The sequence below is a fragment of the Budorcas taxicolor genome, chromosome 4 (genome assembly GCF_023091745.1).
Source record: "Budorcas taxicolor isolate Tak-1 chromosome 4, Takin1.1, whole genome shotgun sequence".
Classification (NCBI taxonomy): domain Eukaryota; kingdom Metazoa; phylum Chordata; class Mammalia; order Artiodactyla; family Bovidae; genus Budorcas; species Budorcas taxicolor.
The window spans coordinates 97,085,124-97,110,442 of record NC_068913.1 but is presented as its reverse complement, the minus strand read 5'-3'; the positions used below and the strand labels follow the sequence as shown (position 1 = coordinate 97,110,442).

At 45.9% G+C, this 25,319-nt stretch overlaps 1 protein-coding gene across 1 annotated transcript in view; it reads left to right on the top strand.

Moving 5' to 3' along the window:
• Positions 1-18,184, top strand: part of PODXL (podocalyxin like) — a 52,069-nt gene extending 33,885 nt beyond the window's left edge. The window contains exons 2-8 of the mRNA XM_052638411.1: positions 8,085-8,735; positions 9,668-9,888; positions 10,406-10,477; positions 12,291-12,438; positions 12,649-12,710; positions 12,974-13,141; positions 14,158-18,184. Coding sequence (XP_052494371.1) covers positions 8,085-8,735; positions 9,668-9,888; positions 10,406-10,477; positions 12,291-12,438; positions 12,649-12,710; positions 12,974-13,141; positions 14,158-14,352 — 1,517 coding nt within the window. The 3' untranslated portion in view covers positions 14,353-18,184. The remainder of the gene's footprint in view (positions 1-8,084; positions 8,736-9,667; positions 9,889-10,405; positions 10,478-12,290; positions 12,439-12,648; positions 12,711-12,973; positions 13,142-14,157) is intronic.
• The last annotated feature ends 7,135 nt before the right edge of the window (positions 18,185-25,319 follow it).

Below are 25,319 nucleotides of genomic sequence, written 5' to 3'. Positions count from 1 at the left end.
GGTTCAGTCAACCAGCTAAGACAGTTAGTACTGCTTCCAGCTGGTTGAGTCAGCATGATGGCCCCAGATCCCTGGTATGCACACCCAGATTGAGAAATTCAGCCTGATAAGAATTGTGATCGTCCTTCTCTGACCTAGCATCCTTACAGTCTATCATCCAGGCTTATTTGCTACACTTTTGGCAGATCTTTTTTTTAAAGTAGAAGCCTTCTTCTGGGTTAGACTCTGTCTTTCTCAGGCATCTGACTGTTATCACAGGTTTGAAAAACATGAAGAGTGGTAGAGATGATGGAAGGATATGACTTTCTTTGTCACTGAGCTCAAGTAAGGTTATTGAGTTTTCAAGCAGGATAGAAACTGCGTCATCAGACAGGAGAAAAGTGGTTGAGTCCTCCAAGCATGTTCCATCGCAGATTGAGCCTTTTTTTAAAAATTTTTTAGTTATTTATTTGGCTGTGTTGGGTCTCAGTTGAGGCACACAGGATCTTTCTTCCTTGCAGGATCTTTGTTGGGTCATGTAGGATCCTCCGCCACAGCCCACTGACTCTCTGCTTGTGGTGAGTGGGCTTAGCTGCTGTGCGGCTTGTGGTATCTTAGTTTCCCGACCAGTGACTGAACCCGCATCTTCTGCCAGTTATCCCAGCTGGGAAGGGTAGTATGTGTCTTACTAGCATCTAGTAGCTAGAGACCTAACAATATCCCACACTACATAGGACACTCTCCATAACAAAAGTACCCAGCCCAAGGGGCTTCCCAGGTGGCACTAGTGGTAAAGAACCCACCTGCCAGTGCAGGAAATGTAAGAGACACAGGTTCAATGCCGGGGTCGGGAAGATCCCCTGGAGGAGGGCATGGCAACCCATTCCAGTATTCTTGCCTGGAGAATCCCATAGACAGAGGAGCCTGGTGGCTTCAGTCCATGGAGTTGTAAAGAGTCAGACACAACTGAAGTGACTTAGCATGCATACATTCAGCCCCAAATGTCAACAGTTTGGGGTTTGAAAACCTCTACTTTCAGCTAGTCATCTTTGTAAGAAGTAACCACCCCACCCCGCATCCTTAATTTATTGAATATGCTGATGTTCCTCTCCAGCAATCTCATTTTTTGCCAGAAAGGTACTCTGATGTGATCAGTTATAAGAAGTACCACTGTCAAATCATAACACTACATTGATTTTTAACACACGTCCTTTTATGTATGCCCTTTATATTGTTCTGTGACAGTAGCCACTCAGTCCTGCCAAAGCCATTTTATGGGCACTTCATTCTGGATGGGGGGTGATGTTGTGACTGCCTCTCTGTGAGATGCTGTAGGATAGTAAAGTCACGTCACTTCGTGTCTGCAGAATTCCGCCTACCTTTAACCCCAGTAAGGTTGAGAAACTAGTTCTCACATTTCTATTGCCCGAGCCACTCCTCATGCAAATTTCTGATTCTCATTAGCACAATGTATATGTGTTCATGCACACACATGAAAGCTGTTGGGTCGTTCTCCAGCTTATGAAGGAGCTGGGATTGCTGATGACCACATTTCGTTGTTGTTTAGTTGCTAAGTCGTGTCCAACTCTTTTGCAACCCTGTGGACTGTAGCCCACCAGGCTCCTCTGTCCATGGGATTTCCCAGGCAAGAATACTGGAGTGGGTAGTCATGCCCTCCTCCAGGGGATCTTCCCCACCCACTACCACTGAACCATCAGGGAAGCCCTGAAGACCACGTTTAGGGTCACCCTTAACGTCATCCGAGACAGGCTTATAGAACTTATGGACGGCCCCTTCACTCACTGGTCCAGCTGGAGCTGACTCATTCATAGCAGCTTAGTGCATACCTAGGCTCTAGTCATAAGAGAGGCTGGCATTTTTCAGCATCTATAGTGTAACAAGAGGCAAATCCTGCTTCCATCGGTCTTACTGTGTGGGGAATTCCCCAAGCATAGCACTAGATTACAGATTCTGATTGGCTGTGAAGAATGGCCAGAGTCCACTTCTCTGAGTCCCAGCTCTCTCTCCCTTCTGCTCAAAACAGAAAACCAGGAGTCATCCTGACTTCTCCTCTTCCTCTCCCTTAGTACATCAGCAAGTAGGTTGATTCTTTCTCCAAAATACAGTCTTGAATCCATCCTTGTTTTGGCTCTTGTGTCAAGGACTTGCTGCAGCTATTACCCACTTCATCTGAATTTCTGTAACAGCCTCTTCTCTTCCCATCTCCACGTCCGTGTTCTCCAGAGCAGCAAGGGGATGTGTCTTTGTAAATCACCCTCTCAAACTTGTTTGCTTTTTATAAGCCTTCAGTGACTTTTTTGAGCGCTTAAAATCCCAAATCCTATTTTGGTCTAAGGAGGGTGATCTTATGTCTCCTTTTACATAGGATACAGTTTTTAAGAGAGCTTCCGTTTTATTCTCAAAACCCTACTGTTTGGACAGCATGTTAGTGCCCATTCACTGTGAGGCCCTAAGTTTTCTGGGCCCTGCCCATCCCCCCTCACTCAGAAAACTGCACTCAGATTTGTGTTCTCTGAGCTCTTATCCCTCCTTTAGGGACTTGCAGGTTCTTTCCTTCTCCCTGGTACACTTTTCCTCACCTTCATAGCTCTTGGCTTATTGTCCTTCAGACCTTAGCTTCATGAGGCGCTTTTCCTTAACTCTCTGTCTAACAGCATCACTTCCTTGTTCTTTGCATCATTTCCTTGTTCATTTCCTCCATGGAGTCACCAGAATATGATGTTTAATTGTCTGTTGATGTTCAGTCACTCAGTCGTGTCTGACTCTTTGCAACCCCATGAACAGCAGCACGCCAGGCTTCCCTGTCCATCACCAACTCCTGGAGCTTGCTCAAACTCATGTCCATTGAGTCAGTGATGCCAGCCAACCATTTCATCATCTGTTGTCCCCTTCTCCTCCTGCCTTCAGTCTTTCCCAGCATCAGGGTCTTTTCAAATGAGTCAGCTGTTCGCATCAGGCAGCCAAAGTATTGGAGTTTCAGCTTCAACATCAGTCCTTCCAGTGAATATTCAGGACTGATTTCCTTTAGGATGGACTAACTGGTTGGATCTCCTTGCAGTCCAAGGGACTCTCAAGTGTCTTCTCCAACACCACAGTTCAAAAGCATCAATTCTTTGGCGTTCAGCTTTCTTTATCGTCCAACTCTCACATCCATACATGACTACTGGAAAAACCATAGCCTTGACTAGATGGACCTTTGTTGGCAAATTAATGTCTCTGCTTTTGAATATGGTGTCTAGGTTGGTCATAACTTTCCTTCCAAGGAGTAAGCATCTTTTAATTTCATGGCTGCAGTCGCCATCTGCAGTGATTTTGGAGCCCCTCAAAATAAAGTCTACCACTGGTTCCCCATCTATTTGCCATGAAGTGATGGGACTGGATGCTATGATCTTCGTTTTTTGAATGTTGAGTTTTAAGCCAACTTTTTCACTGTCCTCTTTCACTTTCATCAGTCAAGAGGCTCTTTAGTGCTTTGCTTTCTGCCATAAGGGTGGTGTCATCTGCATATCTGAGGTTATTGATATTTTTCCTGGCAGTCTTGATTCCAGCTTCTGCTTCATCCAGTCTGGTATTTTGCATGATGTACTCTGCATGTAAGTTAAATAAGCAAGATGGCAATATACACCTTTGATGTACTCCTTTCACAATCTGGAACCATCTGTTGTTCCATGTCTTATTCTAACGATTGCTTCTTGACCTGAATACAGATTTCTCAGGAGGCAGGTCAGGTGGTCTGGTATTCCCATCTCTTTCAGAATTTTCCACAGTTTGTTGTGATTCACACAGTCAAAGGCTTTGGCATAGTCAATGAAGCAGAAATAGATGTTTTTCTGGAATTCTCTTGCTTTTTCTATGATCCAGTGGATGTTGGTAATTTGATCTCTGGTTCCTCTCTGCTTTTTCTCAATCCAGCTTGAACATCTGGAAGTTCACGGTTCACATACTGTTGAAGCCTGGCTTGGAGAATTTTGAGCATTACTTTACTAGTGTGTGAGATGCGTGCAATTGTGTGGTAGTTTGAACATTCTTTGGCATTGCCTTTCTTTGGGATTGGCATGAAAACTTACTTTTTCCAGTCCTGTGGCCACTGCTGAGTTTTCCAAATTTGCTGGCATATTGAGTGCAGCACTTTGACAGCATCATCATCTGCTGCTGCTGCTGCTAAGTCACTTCAGTCATGTCCGACTCTGTGCAACCCCATAGACGTCAGCCCACCAGGCTCCCCCATCCCTGGGATTCTCCAGGCAAGAATACTGGAGTGGGCTGCCATATCCCTCTCCAATGCATGTAAGTGAAAAGTGAAAGTGAAGTTGCTTAGTTGTGTCCGACTCTTAGCAACCCCATGGACTGACTGCAGCCTACCAGGCTCCTCTGTCCATGGGATTTTCCAGGCAAGAGTACTGGAGTGGGGTGCCATTGCATCATCTTCTAGGATTTGAAATAGCCCAACTGGAATTCTGTCACCTTCACTAGCTGTTTTTGTAGTGATGCTTCCTAAGGCCCACTTGACTTTGCACTCCAGGATGTCTGGCTCTAGGTGAGTGATCACACCATCGTGGTTATCTGGGTCAGTAAGATCTTTTTTGTATAGCTCTTCTATGTATTCCTGCCACTTTTTCTGAATATCTTCTGCTTCTGTTAGGTCCATACCATTTCTGTCCTTTATTGTGCCCATCTTTGCATGAAATGTTCCCTTGGTATCTTTGATTTTCTTAAAGAGATCTCTAGTCTTTCCCATTCTATTGTTTTCTTCTATTTCTTTGCGTTGATCACTTAGGAAGGCTTTCTTATCTCTCCTTGCTCTTCTTTGGAACTCTGCATTCAGATGGATATACCTTTCCTTTTCTCCTTTGCCTTTAGCTTCTCTTCTTTTCTCAGCTATTTGTAAGCCCTCCTCACCAGGTGGTTTTTTGGAGAAGGAAATGGCAACCCACTCCAGTACTTTTGCCTAGAAAATCCCATGGAGGAGCATGGTAGGCTACAGTTCATGGGGTTGCAAAGAGTCGGACACAACTGAGCAACTTCACTTTCTCAGACAACCATTTTGCCTTTCTGCATTTCTTTTTCTTGGAGATGGTTTTGATCACTGCCTCCTATACAATGTTATGAACCTCCGTCCATAGTTCTTCAGGCACTCTGTCTATCAAATCTAATCTTTTGAATCTATTTGTCACTTCTACTGTATAATCATAAGGGATTTGATTTAGGTTATACCTAAATGGTCTAGTGGTTTTCCCTACTTTCTTCAATTTAAGTCTGAATTTGGCAATAAGGAGTTCATGATCTGAGCCACAGTCAGCTCCTGGTCTTGTTTTTGCTGACTGTATAGAGCTTCTCCATCTTTGGCTGCCAAGAATATAATCAATCTGATTTTGGTGTTGACCATCTGGTGATGTCCATGTGTAGAGTCTTCTCTTGTGTTGTTGGAAGAGGGTGTTTGCTATGACCAGTACATTCTCTTGGCAAAACTCTGTTAGCCTTTGCCCTGCTTCATTTTGTACTTGAAGGCCAAGCTTGCTTGTTACTCCAGGGATTTCTTGATTTCCTTCTTTTGCATTCCAGTCCCTTATGATGAAAAGGACATCTTTTTTTTGTTTTTTGGTGTTAGGTCTAGAAGGTCTTGTAGGTCTTCATAGAACTGTCCAACTTCAGCTTCTTTGGCATTAGTGGTTGGGGCACAGATTTGGATTACTGTAATATTAAATGGTTTCCCTTGGAAACAAACAGATCGATTGTTCTGTCATTTTTGAGACTGCACCCAAGTACTGCATTTCGAACTCTCTTGTTGATTATGAGGGTTCCTCCATTTCTTGTAAGGGATTCTTGCCCACAGTAGTAGATATAATGGTCATCTGAATTAAATTCGCCCATTCTGGTCCATTTTAGTTTACTGATTCCTGAAATGTCAATGTTCACTCTTGCCATCTCCCGTTTGACCACTTCCAGTTTACCTTGATTCATGGACCTGACATTCCAGGTTCCTGTGCAGTACTGTTCTTTACAGCATCGGACTTTACTTCCATCACCAGTCACATCCACAACTGGGCATTGGTTTTGCTTTGGCTCCGTCTCTTCATTCTTTCTGGAGTTATTTCTCCACTCTTCTTCAGTAGCATATTGGGCACCTACCAACCTGGAGAGTTCATCTTTCAGTGTCATATCTTTTTGCCTTTTCATACTATGCATGGGGTTCTCAAGGCAAGAATACTGAGGTGGTTTGCCCTTCCCTTCTCCAGTGGACCATGTTTTGTCAGAACTCTCCACCATGACCCAGCTGTCTTGGGTGGCCCTACACGGCATGGCTCATAGTTTCATTGAGTTAAGACAAGGCTGTGGTCCATGTGATCAGTTTGGTTAGTTTTCTGTAATTGTGGTTTCCATTCTGTCTGCCCTCTGATGGATAAGGATAAGAGGCTTGTGGAAGCTTCCTGATGGGAGGCACTGACTGTGGGAGAATCTGGGTCTTGCTCTGATGGGTAGGGCCATGCTCAGTAAATCTTTAATCCAATTTTCTGTGGATGGGCAGAACTGTGTTCCCTCCCTTTTTGGCCTGACGCCAAACTATGGTAGGGATAATGGTGGTAATGGCGGCCTCCTTCAGAAGGACTTAAGCCAGGATTGTTGTATTCAGTGCCCCCGACCTCATGGCAGGCAACTGTCAACCCACGCCTCTGCCAGAGACTCCTGGACACTCACAGCCAAGCCTAGCTCAGTCTCCTGTGGGATCACTGCTCCTTTCTCCTGGGTCCTAGTGCGTACAAGATTTTGTTTGTGCCCTCCAAGAGTCTGTTTACCCAGTCCTGTGGAAGTTCTGTAATCAAATACTGCTGGCCTTCAGAATCAAATTCCCTGGGAGTTCTCAGTCCCCGTGTTGGATCCCCAGGTTGGGAAATCTGTTGTGGCTCCTAGAACTTTAGGGCCGCACAAGTAAGCATCTGTGTCTTACTTTCCATTGTAATCCCAGGGCCTGAACCTGTCACTTAACTGTTCCCTCACTCAATCCCTGTTGTTGCTGTTCAGTCGCTCAGTCGTGTCTGACTCTTTGTGACCCCATAGACTTTAGCACGCCAGGCTTCCCTGTCCTTCATCATCTCCCGGACCTTGTTCAAACTCATGTCCATTGAGTCAGTGATGCCAGTCAACCATCTTATCCTCTGTTGTCCCCTTCTCCTCCTGCCTTCAATCTTTCCCAGCATCAGGGTCTTTTCTAATGAGCTGGCTCTTTGCATCAGGTGGCCAAAGTACTGGAGTTTTACCTTCAGCATCAGTCCTTCCAATGAATATTCAGGACTGATTCTTTTAGGATTGACTGGTTTGATCTCCTTGCAGTCCAAGGGACTCTCAAGAGTCTTCTCCAACACCACAGTTCAAAAGCATCAATTCTTTGGCGCTCAGTGTTCTTTAAGGTCCAACTCTCACATCCATACATGACTGCTGGGAAAACCATAGCTTTGACTAGACAGACCTTTGTTGGCAAAGTGATGTCTCTGCTTTTTAATATGCTCAGTCTCTGGCCCCTTGACAAGGCTGAGCTCCCATGCTAGATACAGAGAACCCCTCAGTGTGTCTCATAGTTGTCCTTAAGTAGCAATTTGTGTAATTTCACTTTTCCAGTTTCTCCTTCTAGATAGATTTCCAGAGGAACAGAGGTCCCTCATGCCATGTTTAGAACAGGGCACTGGGATATGTGTGAGTCTGTTGTGTTTTCTGTAAGCTCCTGGGTCTGGGAGAAGGAGGCAGGAATGATGAGGGTTCTGTGCTGGGATGTGGAAACCTTGAACGGTGCATGCCTGGGGCTGGATGGGGAGGGCAGAGAATGCACTGCAGGCTCCCACAGGCAGTGGGACTAGGTGCTGAGTCCTTCTCTGGAGAAGAATTTCTCTTGACTTCCTCTGCTTTCTCCTCAGCCTTCCTCTTAGAGGCTTCTTGAACCCCAGAGAAATCTGGGCACATCAAGGGCCCAGACCGTTTAGAGGTAGCAGGGATGTGAGCAAGGCCTCTGGATCCTGGGGAAGAGCTGGAGCAATGGAGAGAGAGACTTCCAGCTAATACCCTAATTGATTCTGTGTTGTCTTTGTCCGTAGGAAATGTCATAGGAACGCCAGTCAACAAAACGTCAAATGTCAGCTCAGGCACCCAGGGACCATCCAAAGGACCCAATCTTAAGAATTCGACTCCAACCACAGTCAAACAAGATACAGCTCCGACACCCAGTGGGACATCCCCTGTGATATCCATTGCGACTACAGTGCTGACCAGCGTACCCATGTCTAAAACATCTAAGGTCACAAGTGTGGTGTCAACCTCAGCCGAGCAAAACACAACTGCCGCAGCCAGGAGCACCTCTCTTGTGGCTATTAAAGATCCTACAGCTGCATCAACCACCATCTCAACAAATCCTGAAAGCACGGGTAGCCAGAATGCAAGGAATGATTCACAAACATCCAGTATCCCAGGTGCCCACAATGTGACCACAGCCGGCGGGACCACTGCAGAAGGCAGTCAGACGGTCTCCACCGCTCCAGACCCGAACATCACCCCGAGCACCTCTCCTACTCTGTCTTCCTCGACCAGCCTCGCAGGCGCTCAGCAGCCTAGCGGCGGCCCTGTGACTCCGGCCCCTGGGCCTCCACAGCCCACAGGGAGCTCCCCTGCGGGACCAGACAAAATGACTGTAACTGCGAGTTTAGGCAGGAAGACAAGTCCCACCTTCACAGCCCGGGTGACCACACCGAGTAAGTGCTGCCTTGCCTTTTTGAAGCAGGAAGGAACTTTCAGATGTCTATGCTCTGTACCGTTGTTCAACTAGAAGGTGGAGATTGATGCTGTGGGTTAAAGAGCGTAAATGTGTACCACCTTCGCTCAGCCTGTTTCCCATCCAGCGGTGAGCAGCGGCCAGCAGAGCTGTGTGCTGTGATGAGAGCTCGAGGTTTTGAACTGCCCAGTGGAGCGTTTTCCTTTTTTTAAGTGCTAGTCTTAGTCCAGTAAATTCATTTCAAGCCTCACTGATGGATCATGAGCCTCATGGCCCATTTGAGATGTATTGCATCAGAGTCTCTTGGTGTGAATCTGAGCATTCGCATTTCGGGGGACCCCCCCACCCCATCCCACCCCTCTCCCCCTCCTGCTGCCATGTCATGTGGGTACATGGTGAAGTTACTAGAGAACCACACCCCAAGAGCACGGTTATGTCCTGTGTAAGAGCAAGGACCCCGAGTTGGATAAACCTGGATTCCAGTCCCTGCTCTGCCACGCGTTAGTGCGGAATTCATAAGCCCCTCTGAGGCCCCATTGCCTTGTCTATGAAAGGGGTGATTATGGTACTTTCCTCAGAGTCACTGTGAGGCCTGAGGAAGAGAGTAGGACCCTGGCAGAAGCAGTTACTCAGCTGACATCTGCTCTGGCATTGTCACTGCTGTTGATACTTCTTCTCTTGGTTCCCACACCGGCTCATCCAATCTGCTCATCCTGTACTAGGTGACGGGACCTGGCTTCCTCCATCTGCCTCCTCTTTCTCATAGCTTGCCTCCTTCTGCTTGTGGTCTGTAAAGCCAAAATGGGGTGGGGGAAGACTGAAGAACCTCAGAAAACTGAGAACAGGAAAGACTATCCTTTTTCTGTTTAAACCACTCACCTTTCCTCATAAGCTTTGTTTTCCCATTTACAGAAACACAGGTCACTGTTGAAGGAACTCAGCACACCTCCAGGGAGACGCCAGCTGTCACCATCACCGCTGGAGTTCAGCAACCCACAGGCTCTTCACTGGGACCTGGGACCACATCTCTGGTCAGGAGATCCACCATCTCCAGCACTCAGTTGACGTCAAATGCCCCCCAAAGCTCCAGCACCCGTTCTCCCACCTCAGTAATTCCAACAAATATAGGGCAGGTAAGAGAGCCCAGACTCAGAGAGAAAGGGACTCCAGGAAGAGCATCTCTACCCTTCTCTACCAGAGCCCCTGGCGGGGGTGTGAGAGCCAGTATCCTTCACCCACTGTCTCTGGCTTTGCTGGACTCGGCCTTAGAGAACGGGATAACCAGGAACATACCTGGCTGTCAGACCCCAGCTGGCCAGCTCCCAGTTTGCCACAAGTTACTTGCCTGGTGTCACCCACCTAACTGTGTGTGTGTGTCGGTCGCTTCAGTCGTGTCCAGCTCTTTGCAACCCCATGGACTGTAGCCCGCCAGGCTTCTCTGTCCATGGGATTCTCCAGGCAAGAATACTGGAGAGGGTTTTCATTCCCTCCTCCAGGGGAGTCTTCCCAACCCCGGGATCGAACCCTGGTCTCCTGCATTGCAGGCAGATTCTGAGCCACCAGGGAAGCACCTAAGGGAGGGGGGGGAGGATTCAAAGATGAGATCTTATCAAGTTCAGCCTGGCCCTTAATCCCAGTGGCTTCTTTCAGATCCAGTGCCGTCCTCCTGAAAAGCTGAATGAGAGCAAACTCTCCCTGAACATCTCGGGAGCCAACAGTTGTGTGAGTACCTTGCTCTTCTGGGCCCCATCCTGACCTGCATCTTCCAAAGGCGGTTTAGCTCCAGGATCACTGAAAGTGGAAGGGAATGGAGTGTTGCTTGTAGAAAGGAGCTGAGAGATGTGTTCATTTCCTGCCCTTGTTTTTGGTCCTTCCAATCTTACAGAGGGTCAGAACCAGCTTCTCTAAAGGAAGCCCCGCCCACAGGGCTGCTACAGGGCCAGAAATACCAGGTCTCCTGAGCTTTCACTTCTGAGAGTCTGACCCAAGCCCTGGTTCTTGCTTGCTTCTAGTTCAGGATGTGACTTTGCTAAGCCCATCTCTTTGGGCTTCAGAGGCCTCAGTTGAAGAGAAGAGACTTAGTCTGCCTAACTTTCGTTGTTCTAAGAGTCTGTGGTTTTATATTTCCTGCTCCATGTATTATCTGACAGCTTGCCTCTAACCCAGGGGAACCGTTGCCAACAGCTGTTCTTCCACTCAGGGTGGTGTGTGCGTGTATTGTTTGAGGGAGCTGGTGTCAGCACGTGTGTGAGTCCATTTGCATGAAAGAGAGAGTGTAGCCCTGTTGTCCACTGCCTTCAGACTGCCAGTCTCCCTAGGATTAAGGGCTTTAGTCTGGGGATATCTGCCGCAGTGCTTACTCAGTAGCTGAGGTCCGAGTGAGTGCCGGTGATGGACGGCTCACTGCCGCCCTCTCCTGGTCAGTGGCTATTTTGCAAACACCCCTAGGAACCAGAGAGTGAAAGCAAGCGGCAGGGAAAACTCGGGTTTACAATACTTTAATGCTGCCTATTTTCTGCAGCTGTTTTCTTTCGGGTGTCCATTTTGCTGGAATTTTCCAAGTGAACTATAGAAAAGCTGGAGTTTTCAAACAGAGCAGGGTTTTCCTGGGATTGGGCTTGTTGGACAAGGCGAGAACCACACTGACGCTTGCCCAGCCTTTCCTCCAGCTCTCTTTTTGGCTGAAACTTGGCAGGGGTGTGTTTGGTGGTAAGCCTTCTTTTCCTTTGCCGTAAATGGGAAGAGGAAAGCCCTGCATCTTTACCTGGTAGGAGGGCTGGGGAGTTAGTAGGCCTAAGGAAATTCCAGGTAGAAAACCCAAGGGATGGTTTGTGGGACAAGCCAAAGCAAGAGTCCTTTTCTTCATCTTGGTGTCCTTATTCCAAAGTCTGAGAAACACCAGTTTGGGGTGCCTCTGGATGACTGGGTAAATCTCCCCACACTTTGCTTCCTCACCCTCAGCCCTAAAGCCACATCAGCCATGCTCTTTCTGCTTAGAAATATAGAGGAAGCCCCTCAAAGATGTCCTGTGCATCTTTCAGACACTCCCGAGTCCCCCCCTGTGCAGTGATGGCCTTGCCCTTCTCTTGTCAGCCTATTTAGGTTTTCGGTCTTAGCCGAGGGATGGATGACCTTGAGCTGAGAGCCGGGCACTTTCCCTCCCGAGGTCTCTGAACTCAGCATCAAGGGCTGGTGAATGCAGGTTCATTGGCATCTTTGCACTGGCAGTGCCTCCGCAGGTCCTTCGGGCAGCAGGTCATGATTAAAGAGCTCTGAGAGAGAGGGGCACACTCAGGGGAATGGCATTATTCAACCAAGATGAGATAAATGGGACGGGGGGTCGAGGGAGGAGACGTCCACCTGAGCCAGAGAAGGCAGGGGCTGGCCCAGGAGGAGAGCATGTCACCCGCCAGTCCAGGAGATCGGTTCACAGCTGGCAATAGCCTTGTCCTGACCTTAGCTTGCAAGGGCGGCCCCGCAAGCCTAGGCTGCTGTCGTGATCCCCGAGCAATTACCTGTGGTCTTCCCACAACAGAACACAGTCGCTTCGAATCACAAACTGGTCGAGGTGTTGTGCCAAGCAGTAAAACCCTCCTTCAACAAAACTCAAGATCAGTGCTATATAGAGATGGCTCCTGGTTCACATGCCCAGGAAGTGGACATCAAACACATTACCATCATCAGTGAGTTGAGGGCCAGGGCGGGGAGGCCTCTCTGGGGTGGGAATGGGGCAGGGGGGTGACAGGAGCCACAAGGATGGGTCAGTTGTCAACTCTCCATCACCTGCACGAGAGACACACTGCTCAGGAGACGGACGAACAGGAAGCCCCCTGTCCCTGCCCTGTCTCTCTGAGCTAGACCACTGAACTGGCATCTCTCCCTCTCCCCCTCAGCAAAGCTCCATCCCACGGACGTTTATAAATTGCTGAAAGACAACTGGGACAAACTAGAAGACGTAAGTGGGCAACCCCACATGCTGGGACAGACTGGGTCAGGAGCCTGTCCCTCAGAAGCCCGCGGTTCCCCGGTTCCACTGTTTCTCATTGTTGAGGAACCTCTGGTTTGCAAGCATCTAGGTGGGAGGATAAAAGGGGACAGCAGGGTGGTGGAATAGGCCCCCCAAACCCCACGTGGAAGAGCTTGTAAGTGAATGGGAGTTCTGAGAGAGAGAGACCCAGAACCCATTTTCTGCTATGTCACTCTCTCTTTCCTGGCCAGGTGGGAGTCAGAGACATGCAGTTTGATGGGCAAGGACCACCAGAAGAGATGGAGGACCGGTTCAGCATGCCTCTGATCATCACTATTGTCTGCATGGCATCCTTCTTGCTCCTGGTGGCGGCCCTCTATGCCTGCTGCCACCAGCGCCTCTCCCATAGGAAGGACCAGGTGAGGACCAAGCAGTCCAGTTCACTGGATGACTTTCACCCTGTTATTCCCATGTTAGAGAAAAGCCATGGGCCCTTTCGGATAGGCAGAGATCACCATCCCTTATAGGAAATGGAAATTTGCCTGAAGAATTAAAGAGGCGGCAAGGGTTTTGGAGTCAAAGAAGACTTGGGTTAAACCCTAACTCTGCCTCTGATTAACTGGGTAACCTTGAGCAAGTCATAATCTCTGAGCTTCAGTTTTCTCATCTGCGTAGTGGGAATATCCACCTTGCAGAGTTGCTCTGTGGATCCATTCCTGTAAATGGGCTGAGGCATACCCGTCTAACCAGAAGGTTTTTCATCTACCTTACTAGGATTCCCTTGTAACAGTTCCTCCCAGGTTTAGGGTTCTCAACCCTGGCTGCACACTGTGGAGAGCTTTAAAAGAAATCCCGCTGCTTAGTTTCCTCAAACCCCAACTGAAACAGCATTTCTGGGTCACTGTATTCGTTTAAAGCTTGCCAGGGACGGTCCTCTGCCACTGAGGTTGTATCCTGGGTAAAGAAGGAGAGAAAGCTCCCTTCAGATGGTTTCCACCTGCAGCGGGAGGGCAAAAGTTTCTGTACGCGTCATGTTTGGCCCTAGAGAAGTCCCAGTCATTCAGCCTGATGAAAGTCATTTTCTTAGAGTTCTTCCCTGTTCAGAGAAGTGGTGAGGAGGGACCTTGAGAGGAAGGTTTGATGGGGAAGGAGTGGAGGAGAGGAGATGGGAGAACAAAGTCCGTCTCTGCTGACGTCACATATTTGCTGCCAGGGGCCGAGCTGGGAATTCTAGGGATGCTGGGCAGGTTCCCATCTCAGACTTTCCCTGAGGCAGGCCGGCAGTCAGAATTGGCCTCCAGGACCACCTGTTGTTCACATTAGCTAAATTGGGGCTCCTGAATTATAGGGGTAGACGTGCCAATATTAAGGCTAGAGCAAGGCTGACAACTCTCAAAAACTACCCTTTTTTCTTGGGTCACCTCTCGCACTCTAGCAACGACTAACAGAGGAGCTACAGACGGTGGAGAATGGTTACCATGACAACCCAACACTGGAGGTGATGGAGACCTCCTCAGAGATGCAGGAGAAGAAGGTGGCGAACCTCAACGGGGAGCTGGGGGACAGCTGGATCGTGCCTCTGGACAATCTGACCAAAGACGACCTCGAAGAGGAAGACACACACCTCTAATCGGGGCTGCTGGCCGTCTCCGACGGTGCAGAGCTCCAGCCCAGCCACCTCAAGTGCCATTTGTAAGGGGAGGAGGAAGATCCTTCCCCTTAGAGGGAAAGACTGGGGAAGGAGAGCAGACTCGGCGGGTCCCCTCCTCCCAGTCCCCACAGGCCTTAATTTTTCCCTTTTCAATCTGAACAAATCACATTCTGTGTAGAATCCTCTTGTAGAATAACCCACTAGTGCCTGAGCGCAGTGCTGCTGGGAGAGCAGGAAAGAGCCATAGAAGGAACTTTTTGAGACCATCTACTAGCCTCCATTCACAGACGAGATGACCGAGGCCTAAAGAGGGTAAAGTCAAGGTCACACAGCCACTGGGTGACACGTCGGAATGAAAACAGAGATCCTTCATTCAGGCCAGTGCCCATTCCCACCACACCACGCTGCTGGCATCACCCGTGCCCTCCCTCCAGAGCTAGCCCGGGCAGGGGCGGAAGCTGCCCATCAGCGGGTGGGCTGGGGGCAGAGCGGGGCTGGATCCTGCCTCCGCAGGGTCTGGCTCCTTGAAAGGACAGGTCCCGTTCCTGTCTCATCTGCCGGCCTCGTCTCCTGCCTGTGTTCCTGTCCTTTGCTCTCCCTCCCTTCATTCAGTTTTTTCATCCCCACTCTGTTCCAGGGCCTCTGGGACTAACAGAGGTCATTCATGACCTTCAGTCTCTATTCTGGAGTCTAGTTTCCTGGCGTCTGCTTATGAGATCGGCACTGAGAGAGCACACTAGTCTCCCCCTGTGAACATGTCTGCCCACCAGCCAGCTACAGACGAAGAGAGAAAGGGAAGCCCCTCTTTCCAGGATGGGTCCCCACCTACCCCCAGGGCTCCCCAGTGCTGCCTGGCCTCCCCGTCCCACGGGGACTAAAGTCTGCAGCAGCTACTGACGGCAAGATGCTTCCTGTTTCATTGTCGTTGCTCAGCCGATGCAATAGAGAGGAGATCCCAGCTCAGTCTTCCCCTCTGAGGTTCAGCGTGAATGAGCAGCTTTGGGACAGAGCTTCCTCAGGCCCAGTCAGCAGAGAGGTGTCTGATCAGACAATCGACTGGAGCAGCAGGAAGGACAGGCTTTACTTTTTCATCTCACTGGACACTCAGGGGCTTTGCAAGTTGTTGAGAGTTTTCTCTTTTAATCCAGCCCTCTACTGCCAAAGGCCCAAGCTCAAATCATTGAGATGTTTGAAGATTCCAGTCTTCTGTGCACAGGGCAAGAAGAGCCTGGAGGGGAGGTGCCCTTCATTCTGCGTAAGGAGCAGCCAGCCCAAGTAGAATCCCAGCGACCTTCCACTGTCAGGCATGAAGCTAGGCCATGCCGTGTGCCCTCCTCGGTATTCCTAGTGGGCTGGCTGCCCGGCGCTCCTGCAGGTTCTGGTGGCATCTCAGGGAAGCACAGTGCTGACTGTTGCCCAGTGGAGTGGTTTGGAGGGAGCTTAGCAGGTGTCAGCTACACAGACGGCACCTGAGGACTGAGCATAGCAAGCTTTCACCTGATTTTCTGAGGAGAGGGGATTCTGCGTGGAATTTTGAACTCTGCCCACGGTCTCTCTGTTGCTAGGCTTAATGCTCCTAGATTACTAGGAAGACGCTTCGGAGAACGAAAATGGTCACTTGGCCTAGGCTGCAATAGGTCTGATAGAATAGGCTCTCTGCTTTGGGTTGTTATTTTCTTTAAAGGAGAGGATCTTCGGGGGACAATCTGTGTCTTTCCTTGGCCTAATTCCCTCTTCATAGTCTTTAGCCATTTGATACCAAGGGGAAGAGGAAGGCCAGTGGTTCAAGTAGGGCCCCCAGTGAGTTTCCCACAAGCTAGAAAGATGCTAAGGTAACAAAGATCCTGAAGTATTTGCCCTGATTCTTCCCTGTTTGGAAAGGCTGGCAGGATGGAGAATACCCAGTTTGGGGGGAAATAGAGGAAAATGCTGTCTCACTGGGAAAAGACCGGTTTGCTTCTTTCCTACCCAGCATTTGGCTCTTTCTACCCAGTGGGTTTCTATCATGGCCACTGTGGGAGAGGCCAGCCTGGATTACTCCTTTGCTGATTCTGGGTCTCATTCCACCAGCCAGGTTTAGACAGAGACAGCAAATACATTCTGGAAGCCAATCAAAGGCCATAACCCACAGGCCTCTTGGGGAGCAAGAAGGTGACTGGCGAGGACCAGAGAGTAACAATGAGGTTGGTCAAGAGGAATGACTGTGGCTCTGTCCAGAGACAGCCTTGACAAGCTCCGGGCTGGTTCAGAGGCTCCTTTGGGTGCATCTGAACTGTATTCTTCTAGCCTTCTGGGCAACTTGCCCTGGCTTGCTCTTGCCACTAGACACCTATGTCAAAGACCATATTGCCATGCATCTGTGTGGTCCTCTTCTTCCCACAACTTTGCTGGTCTCTGATGCTATCTGGTTAATTCAGATTCTGGGGCTGAGGAGAGAGAAGAAAGCTGAGAACTCAGCATTGACTTGAAACAATCTGTGCCAGAGAGATTGTAAACTCTTTTATTTCGGTGGCACACTGGTTTCCCTAAACTTCATAAAAGGCCAGAAACCATGAATCTGATTGGACGAAAGCCAGGGGGAAGCACAGTCAGTGGGGAGAGACGCAGCAATGCTTATGAAGGGGGTCACAGAATATTCTTTTGCGTCATAGGACAAGATACAGGTTTAATCGTCTAGATGCAAGACTGTTCTTTCCCTTCTTGATAAGGAAAGCTAGCAGAAAGTTTATTTAAATCACTTCTTGAGCTTTTTATCTTTTTGACAATATACTGGAGAAACTTTGAAAACCAGTTCCAGCTGATACATATATATGTATTTTTTGAAAATGTAAATACAGCAGCCACATGTTAATCCACCCTGCACTGCTTTGAGTGAATATACTTCGAAAACAACCTTTGTTAAGAGAGGCTTTTTTCCCTCTCAACAGGAATGTAAATGTCTATTTTGCTAGAAATAACAAGCTTTTGTTTTTCTTTAATGAGAAATGAAATACGAGACAGGCTGATGATGAAGTATTTGTCTTCTAGACTGGGCATTTTTATTTTTAAATATGGTCCTCATCCCCTGCCCGTAAAGTCCCAGCATGTTACAATAAGGGTTGTAGTCAATATGCACTGGTTGGGAAGAGACTCTCTAGTCATAGAGGGGTCTTAGAACCCAATCCAATCTTTATTTTTTCAAGAGAAGAAGAGTCTGAAGCCCAGAAAGATAAAGTGGCCTGGCGAAACTCACGTATTTAGTGACAGAAAACAGGCTTAAAACCTGGACTGGAAGACCGTCCAGTGCTCTGTGCCTCAGGAAGAAACCAACAAATTAAGGGGAGTGATACCAAGGACAGATCTGCAGCAAGGGCAGGGAGAGCATGAAGACAAAAACAGGAACCTTACTGGTCTGTGGCTTATTTAGGTCTAAGACTAACATGAGCAATTTTGTTCTCCCAAGAATAGTTTTGAATAGTTTCTACATATAGGACTAAGGATCAAAGGGAACAAGATGGGAAGGCAGAGGGGGCGAGAGTAAAGCAATGGCTTTCATCACTGTCTAGCTGATTAACTCAGGTTTGGTGAAAACCCTACCCTGAGTCAAAGGAGGGGATTACTATTTGCTCCACGTCTTTTTGAAAAAATTAGTGAATGTTAAAAAGAGTTTGCTCAGGAGACTAGGGGAGCTGTGTCTTAGTGGACAGGGGTCTAAAGTACACTGGAATTTACTGAGAAACTTGTTTGTAAAGATTATTACTTATTGCCATTTTCTTACAAAAGTATATTTTGGAAAGTTGTATACTGTCAATTAAACTGCTTTTGTCTAAGCTGGCTCAAGCCCTGGTATTTCACTCTGACTGGCTTCCATTCTTCACCTGCACACACGACTCATCACTGAGGACACAGCGGGGCAACCTCTGCTTAGTTGTGCCTGCTTAACTACACAGGCCCAGAGCAAAAGGACCGGAGCGAGAGAAAGGACAAAGGGGATTCTGGAGGTGATGCCAAGTTCTCCAGATATTCTCAGGCTGCTTTAGTGAGGAGAACCGAAAGTGCCCCATTTTCCCTCACAACACATTTATCAATGTTTTACCCTCTTCCTTCTCTGTTTGCCTCAGAAAAAATTGTGACTCACCCACCACCAAAGATCCCAAGGGGGCTGCTGAACCCTGATCAGGTACGAAACAGTTTTAAGGACACAGCAAACATTAGTAAAAATACAAAAAAAAATTTAAAGGATTCTGTTCTGCCAATAAAAGGATCAGTTTACTTTTCAGAAGCCTGTGCCTGTCCCTTACCCAGAGATATGCGAGCATGTCCAGTAATGTCAGACTCAGACCCCATGGAGCCCTCCATGCTCCTCTGTCCCTGGGATTCTCCAGGCAAGGACACTGGAGTGGGTTGTCATTTGCGCCTCCAGGGGATCTTCCTGACCCAGGGATTGAACCCACCTCCTCCTCCATTTCCTGTGTTAGCAGGTGGATTCTTTACCCAGAGATGTAGTGACGATGAAGGGGGTTCAGGAAAGGAATTGCTCAAAGGTGATTCTGATTCTCTTCATCTCTTGGGGTGGTAATTATCTACTGACATGCTTCTTCACTGCAAGAAGAAAACTTTACCATTCTTAATCTGCTGCAGGGAAACAGGTGTTCTGGTCCATGCTCATACTTGGCTATACGGCAGTGTCTTCTGTTTGCCTGGCATCTTACAGTTTACACATCTTATTTAGGAGTTGTCACCATTCTACCAATAGCGAAACTGGGGACAGAAATTGAGGATTCTCTCAAGATCACACAGCTAGTTAACTGTACTCGGCCTCGAATCTGTATCTTTTCCCTCCCAAGTCCTACATTTTCTCAACACCATATTGATGCTTGTGTTCCAACAACAACAAAGTATGTTTCCAGAATGCAATTGTAATAGGATTTTCCTTTTACATGGGAGTTCTGAAAGGCAGTTAACATCCTTAAGGGTGCCAGAGTTGGGCCAAGGGTATTTTGAGGTTAACTTCAAGAGTGTGCCAAGAATACCAAAAGGAGTAGAGTACCAAGAACTCAGGAAGGCCTCTGGTCATGCTCGAGGTACACTGTTCTAAGAGAATGACTCATCATTTATCATGGTCACAAAGACCTGACTCCATCCTCTTCCTGAAGAGGTCATTCACCCTGCTCCCTGCCCTGCCAACCAAGAGGCACTCTCAGTTGTCATTTTTGTTATGCCTCTTAGTCACTGTTAAGTCCCCATTTCACAAGCTCCCTCCCAAACCACATATTTATTTTGAATCCTAAGGGTCAAAAAATTAAAGGATAGGACTAGCCACTATAATTAACATAGGTGATACTGAGATAGCTAGGATTTTTCAATGGCCTTGGCATCTTGTAGATTAAAAGTCACTGGGAGCCTAGCAAACAGGGTCTTCTACCAGCATTTACTTAAAAGGGAAGGTGAGGCAAAGGAGTTGAGACTGTGCCCAGTGCTACACAGAAGTCACTGGTGGATCTAGATATGAGCCTAGGATTCCTGACTCCTGCCCTGGACCACCCATCCTTACAGCCTGAGTTTGGAGGGCAGGTAGACAAGTGCTACAGACATCATACCAAATGTTTCTAACCTCCCCTTTGAAGTTTTACCCAACAACAGACTTACTAGCCTGGCAGTGGACAGACCAACAGTAGGAAAGCTACTTCCACTATAGCTTTTCTTTCTTCCCTGTAATATGAATGTTTCTGGACAGAATATAACTTGACGGCCTTCATCCACACTTGATATGGGAGCAGCTACCGTCTCAACTGTGTTAAACACAACGCCTTCTCTGCTTATTGCTCCCTTCCCACCAGATGACAAATACATCAAGGGAGAGGAGGTGGTGACCCACATTTCCATCCTTTTAATTCTCTAGAGGATTAACCCAGGAAAGGCCAATTCCTTACCTTATCACCACACACCATTTTCCTGTTTTGAAAACAGAGAAATGTTACTCATGGGCCATGCTCAAAGCACACTCTAGTAAAATGGATTATTTTTGATTTGTAAAGTGAAGAGAACATAATCCCTATTTTGAATAATATCAGTGGACAACTAACCAGAATACAGGATCACACACAAAGGCAAGAAAAATGTAAACCAGACCAGGAGATAGAAAGGGCATAGAAAGGGCCAAGAGGAAAGCTCCTTGGTAAGAGTGTCTGGAAAGCTCATACAACTCAGCCTAAACAATCTGTGATCTTTGTTGAGCATATTTCTGAGTTTATTTTTTTCAAGGATCAGCCCTTAAAATTTCTTCCCCTTCTTTGGGATCTGGAATTTTACCAGCCTTCAGATTCTCTTTATTATCTTTTCTACAATTAATTTTCAGTTCGGTTTTTTCCCTTCTGGTTCCTAACCTGTACAAGCATGCCCCCACTTAAAGAAAACCTGGGAAACCCACGTCCAGATTTACAAAATGGATAAAGTAGGACTGGTCGTTAACAGCAGATGAAGAAAACACCATTTTATGAAGTCACTTACCAGTGCTCCTTAAAAATGGAAACTTCCCCTAGAAACTCAGTAAGATCCACCAGAGCGTCATTTCAACACTGCCTCAAAGATAACAAGGTCTTTCTACAGTGTATATAATTTGCCTGAATAAAACTCACCTGTTTGAGGGAAAATATTAACTTTGTAAAAATATTTACAAAGTATGTAAATATTTCAAAAGTTGACTTCAAAAGAAGTTTTACCAAACACGAGACATCCTGTAGTGTCCATATATAACTTTTTATTAAGAAAATGAACAAAATACATTCTTTCTCCATATGTACATTACATACAATGTAATTCTACAACTGGGACTGTTCAGCAGATCACCTATTTATTCACAAAGCAGTGTTAACACGTTCACCAAACCTGGGATCAGAACATTACTCATAGTTAAGAAAGAAAGCAAAACCCTAAAAAGTCCATACTGATAGGGCAAAAGTGAGATAAAACAGAGGATCATGAGCGGGGTGAGGAAGATTACAGAGCACACGCGACAGAGCCCAACAATTTTGAACATTAATGATGTCGGAGAATACCTCATGCCCCCAAAACGTTTCTGTTTAAACATTCTAGCTAGCCCATGCCAGTGGTTCCAGACCCATCTCATGATCTCCACTTCTGATTTAGGTACCCAAGGATACAGGATCTGTGTTGCTATAGAAGAGGAGAGTAAAGGAAGGGGTAGAACCCTGAAAGGTGGCAGTTTCTTCCTTCATACATTAAAAGGACTCTCATGAAACACAAAGCTCCTAAATCTTAGCTGGTAACCAGAGAAATACATTTTTGGAGAGACAGTTGCTAAGCATGGTAAGGGAAATCTTGTATCAAGGACTCCTTATTTATATACTTATGCTCATCTCTTCTTTTGCTTTGCTCTTCTCTGCTTTTCCTTTGGCCTTTGAAAAGTGCTTTATCCTTCTTAGAAGTCCATCTAAACAGAAAACTCTTTGTTATGAGTATGCTCCAAATGTCTATACTGGTACATAAAGGGTTTAAAAATCCAAATTAATCTTAGAGATAAAATTTCAAATGACCTGAACAAGGCAGCTCCCTATATAGCTTTTGGGTAGTATCTTGTATCTATAGTTTAGGCTTAAAAATTACATTTCAACAGAATTATTTTCAGGCGGTTTATCTAAAAAGGATAATGTTTTAAAGGAATATGGTAAGAATAGAGAAAAATGCTTGTGGACAATGGAATGGCTGTCTCAAGATTTTTTATTTTTTTCCTGGTCTTTACCATGTCGGTAACAGAAGGAAGTCAGGAAAGTAAAATGAGTAAGTCTCACCAGTTAAATAAGAGTGGCTTTCCTTCTTCACACTCTGTAATTTCCTAAATTTCTATGATAAACATACTTTTATAATTACAAAACCAGTAAATGCTATTATTTAAAAGTCCCATTAGAAATGTTTAACACTCTTCAACTTTCAGATGAGCTGGCTGCTCTAACACCATGTTTCCAGTCTGGGAGATGTTCTAACAGAGAGAAGGAACTATCCACAGCGTTAATAAGCAGATCCAGAAAGACAAATTTTACTGGCTGTGGATGAGCTGCACCGTTCTGCTCAACCTAATCTGCAGTCCAACTTTGGTTCTGAGGATCTATCTCTATCTAAATGGATCTTAATCTCTGGCCAAGAGATACTTCTAATTTGTAAGAGTTGACCAAAAAACAATTCTAACATCTTTCCCAAGCTGCATTCACAACCCCCCAACCCCCCCACCCCGACCCCCCATCTTTTCCATTGAAAAGGTGGAATATTGTTTGTTGCTAAGACCAACACAAGAAAAGGAGGCCCTAAGTTTTCCTATACTCTTCTGAGGCTGCAGACTCAGCTGTGGGAAGAAATCTCATTAAAAACAAAAACCTATTTCCATAAAAGAATCTGCTCACAGAAAAATGTCTCTTTACAGTTTCTAAACTGAGCTATACATAGGGGAAAATTAATACTATATTATTTAATTTGTTTACTTCAAAAGACATTTTATGACAAGTCAGAAAAGCAAGCTGGTTTAAAGAATAACAATCACAGTGTATCTTGGTTAGGCTAAATGTAATGCTTAAGAAAGTGAGCCCACTTTTATTTCTGTAAATGTGTGGTTTACAATTGAGGGAAAAATTGTTTTAAAACTGGTTACCAAAATCATTTTTCTGGGAAAGGAAAAAAAAAAATCTCAAAAAGGAAACTAAGTACATGACTGTTAAAAACATAGCTTCTCCACAGAAGATTGTTCACATTTAAACTTTTGGACTTTGATATCCTACAATCAAACTTGGGGTTTATAGCTAATGTGTATGTGTAAATCGTATCCGACTCTGCAAGCCCATGGACTATACAGCCCATGGAATTCTCCAGGCCAGAACACTTGGAGTGGGTAGCCTATCCCTTCTTCAGGGGATCTTCCAGATCCAGGAATCAAACCAGGGTCTCCAGAAAAGCCAAGTGAATTTAAGCTAAGCCTTTATAAAGGTGCAAATATCCTAAGACTTTTAAAGTACATAATTTTAAAAATGTAAAGCTACACATTTCTGTCCTGTTTCCCGCCTTTTACCTTAAGAAGGTAAACACAGCAACTACAAGGCAACATGCTGAAACAGTCACTTGCCAAAATCTGATGGCATAGGAGCCTCTCCTTTGCTGCAAAATGAATTTATAGAGCTCTGCCAGTTACTGTGGAATTAAACTCATTCTAGATACTTTCTCTAATGTAGTCACTTCACAGATGGGGAGGAAACCCAAAGAACAAACCAAAATTATTAAGTACTCCTAATGCCAAGCCCAGAGCTCATTTACTTCCTGGCAAAGTCAAATAAACAGAGACTTTCTAGAGTATGTATAATTTATTTATTTTAAAACACAGAAACTAAAGTGATATCAGTTCAATTCTGTATGGGTTAGAAGTTAAGCATGAAATGATAATTTTCTTCCTAAAGGGCTAGAAAATGAATGCCAACCACATGACACTAGCTAAACCGTAACAAAGGTTTTCTTGAGATTTGTTAACAAAAGGAGAGAAATTAAGCTCAAAATTGGCTACTTGAGTAACTCCTTAATCATGCACAAAGGCCTGTTCAGTACATCACACAGTGTTTTTCCTTTCTGCCAATTAATTTTGCATTCATTAAGCACTGAATGAAACTGAAGAATGACGATCTTTTCGGGTTGGTATTCGCATGGCAGACAGCTCAGATATCCAAACTAACTGCTGTGAATGCTAGCATCCCAGATGGTACAGAGCTGTGTGCAGCAAGAGCTTAAACTTGATAAAAAAACAAGTTCCCTGGGAGCCCAAAAAACTTGTGTGTTAAAATGTTTTATTGCTGGTTTTTCCTCTGGATCCTTATCAAGGAACTGGCTGTACATAAGAAACTGCTCACCTACTTTAAGATCTAGAGCCCATTATAACTGGGTTCTGTTTCAAGATCTGTGTCAGCTATTTGGGAGAGTGAGAAAAGCAACTAACCAAGAAATGCTGTTTCTAAAGACTGTTCAGAATAACTGCGCTTTGATCCCTTTTGACAGGCTTCTTCTCAGCACTGCAATAGATTAATTTATGGTTAGAAATGAAGAACTTTCTTTCTCATTTAGATCTGTGGACCTTCAAATCCATGGGCAAAAAGCTCCTATTTTTCCTTCTCTAACAAACCCTCGAATCTCCTATATAGATCTGTTCCTAAAGTTCAATACTTCTAAGTGAAAATGCCAAACAGCCAAAATAGGACATTACATATAATTGTTTAATAGTTCATTGAAACTGTTTCAACAGCAGATAAAAAGAAAAAGAAGCCAAATTAGTTCATAATTCCAAGCGATACACCTGGTCTATTTCCCTGCTCAACATTTCGCTCTTTACTGTTGCCAGCCCTGTGCCTGGCTCTCCGGTAACATCCACATAACACTCTGTTTACAATAAAGCCAGGCAGTGTTTGAGGACACGATAGTACGTATTTGTAAGTTTTACTTCCAAAGAATGGCTACTGTGGAAGATAAACCAGAATTACCCTGTGATTTTCAGGTTTTTACGTTATGAATTGAACTGGAGCTCAAGATCTGTAACTTCAGAGTTCTAAGAGAAAAAAAAAAATACAGATTCCCACAAGGGCATCTCCGTGTTCTATGAGAAAATCTGGTTTACTATCATTTCTAATGACTCCTTAGGTTAAGGGCTGTAAATCTACTGTCAGAGAATTTATAGGATTTATCACTGGCAAAGACTGGGAATAGGATTTATTTAAAATTTGAGCTAAATTCACATTCTTTGTTTTGTTGTTATTCTTTTTGCCCATGTGGTATGGCTTATGGAATCTCAGTTCCTTGACTAGGGATCAAACCCAGGGCCTTGGCAGTGAAAATGTGGTGTCCTAACCACTGACCACCAGGGAATTCACTCAATTTACATACTTAAGGGGAAGAGACATTTATAAGACTGTACTACACTTTTA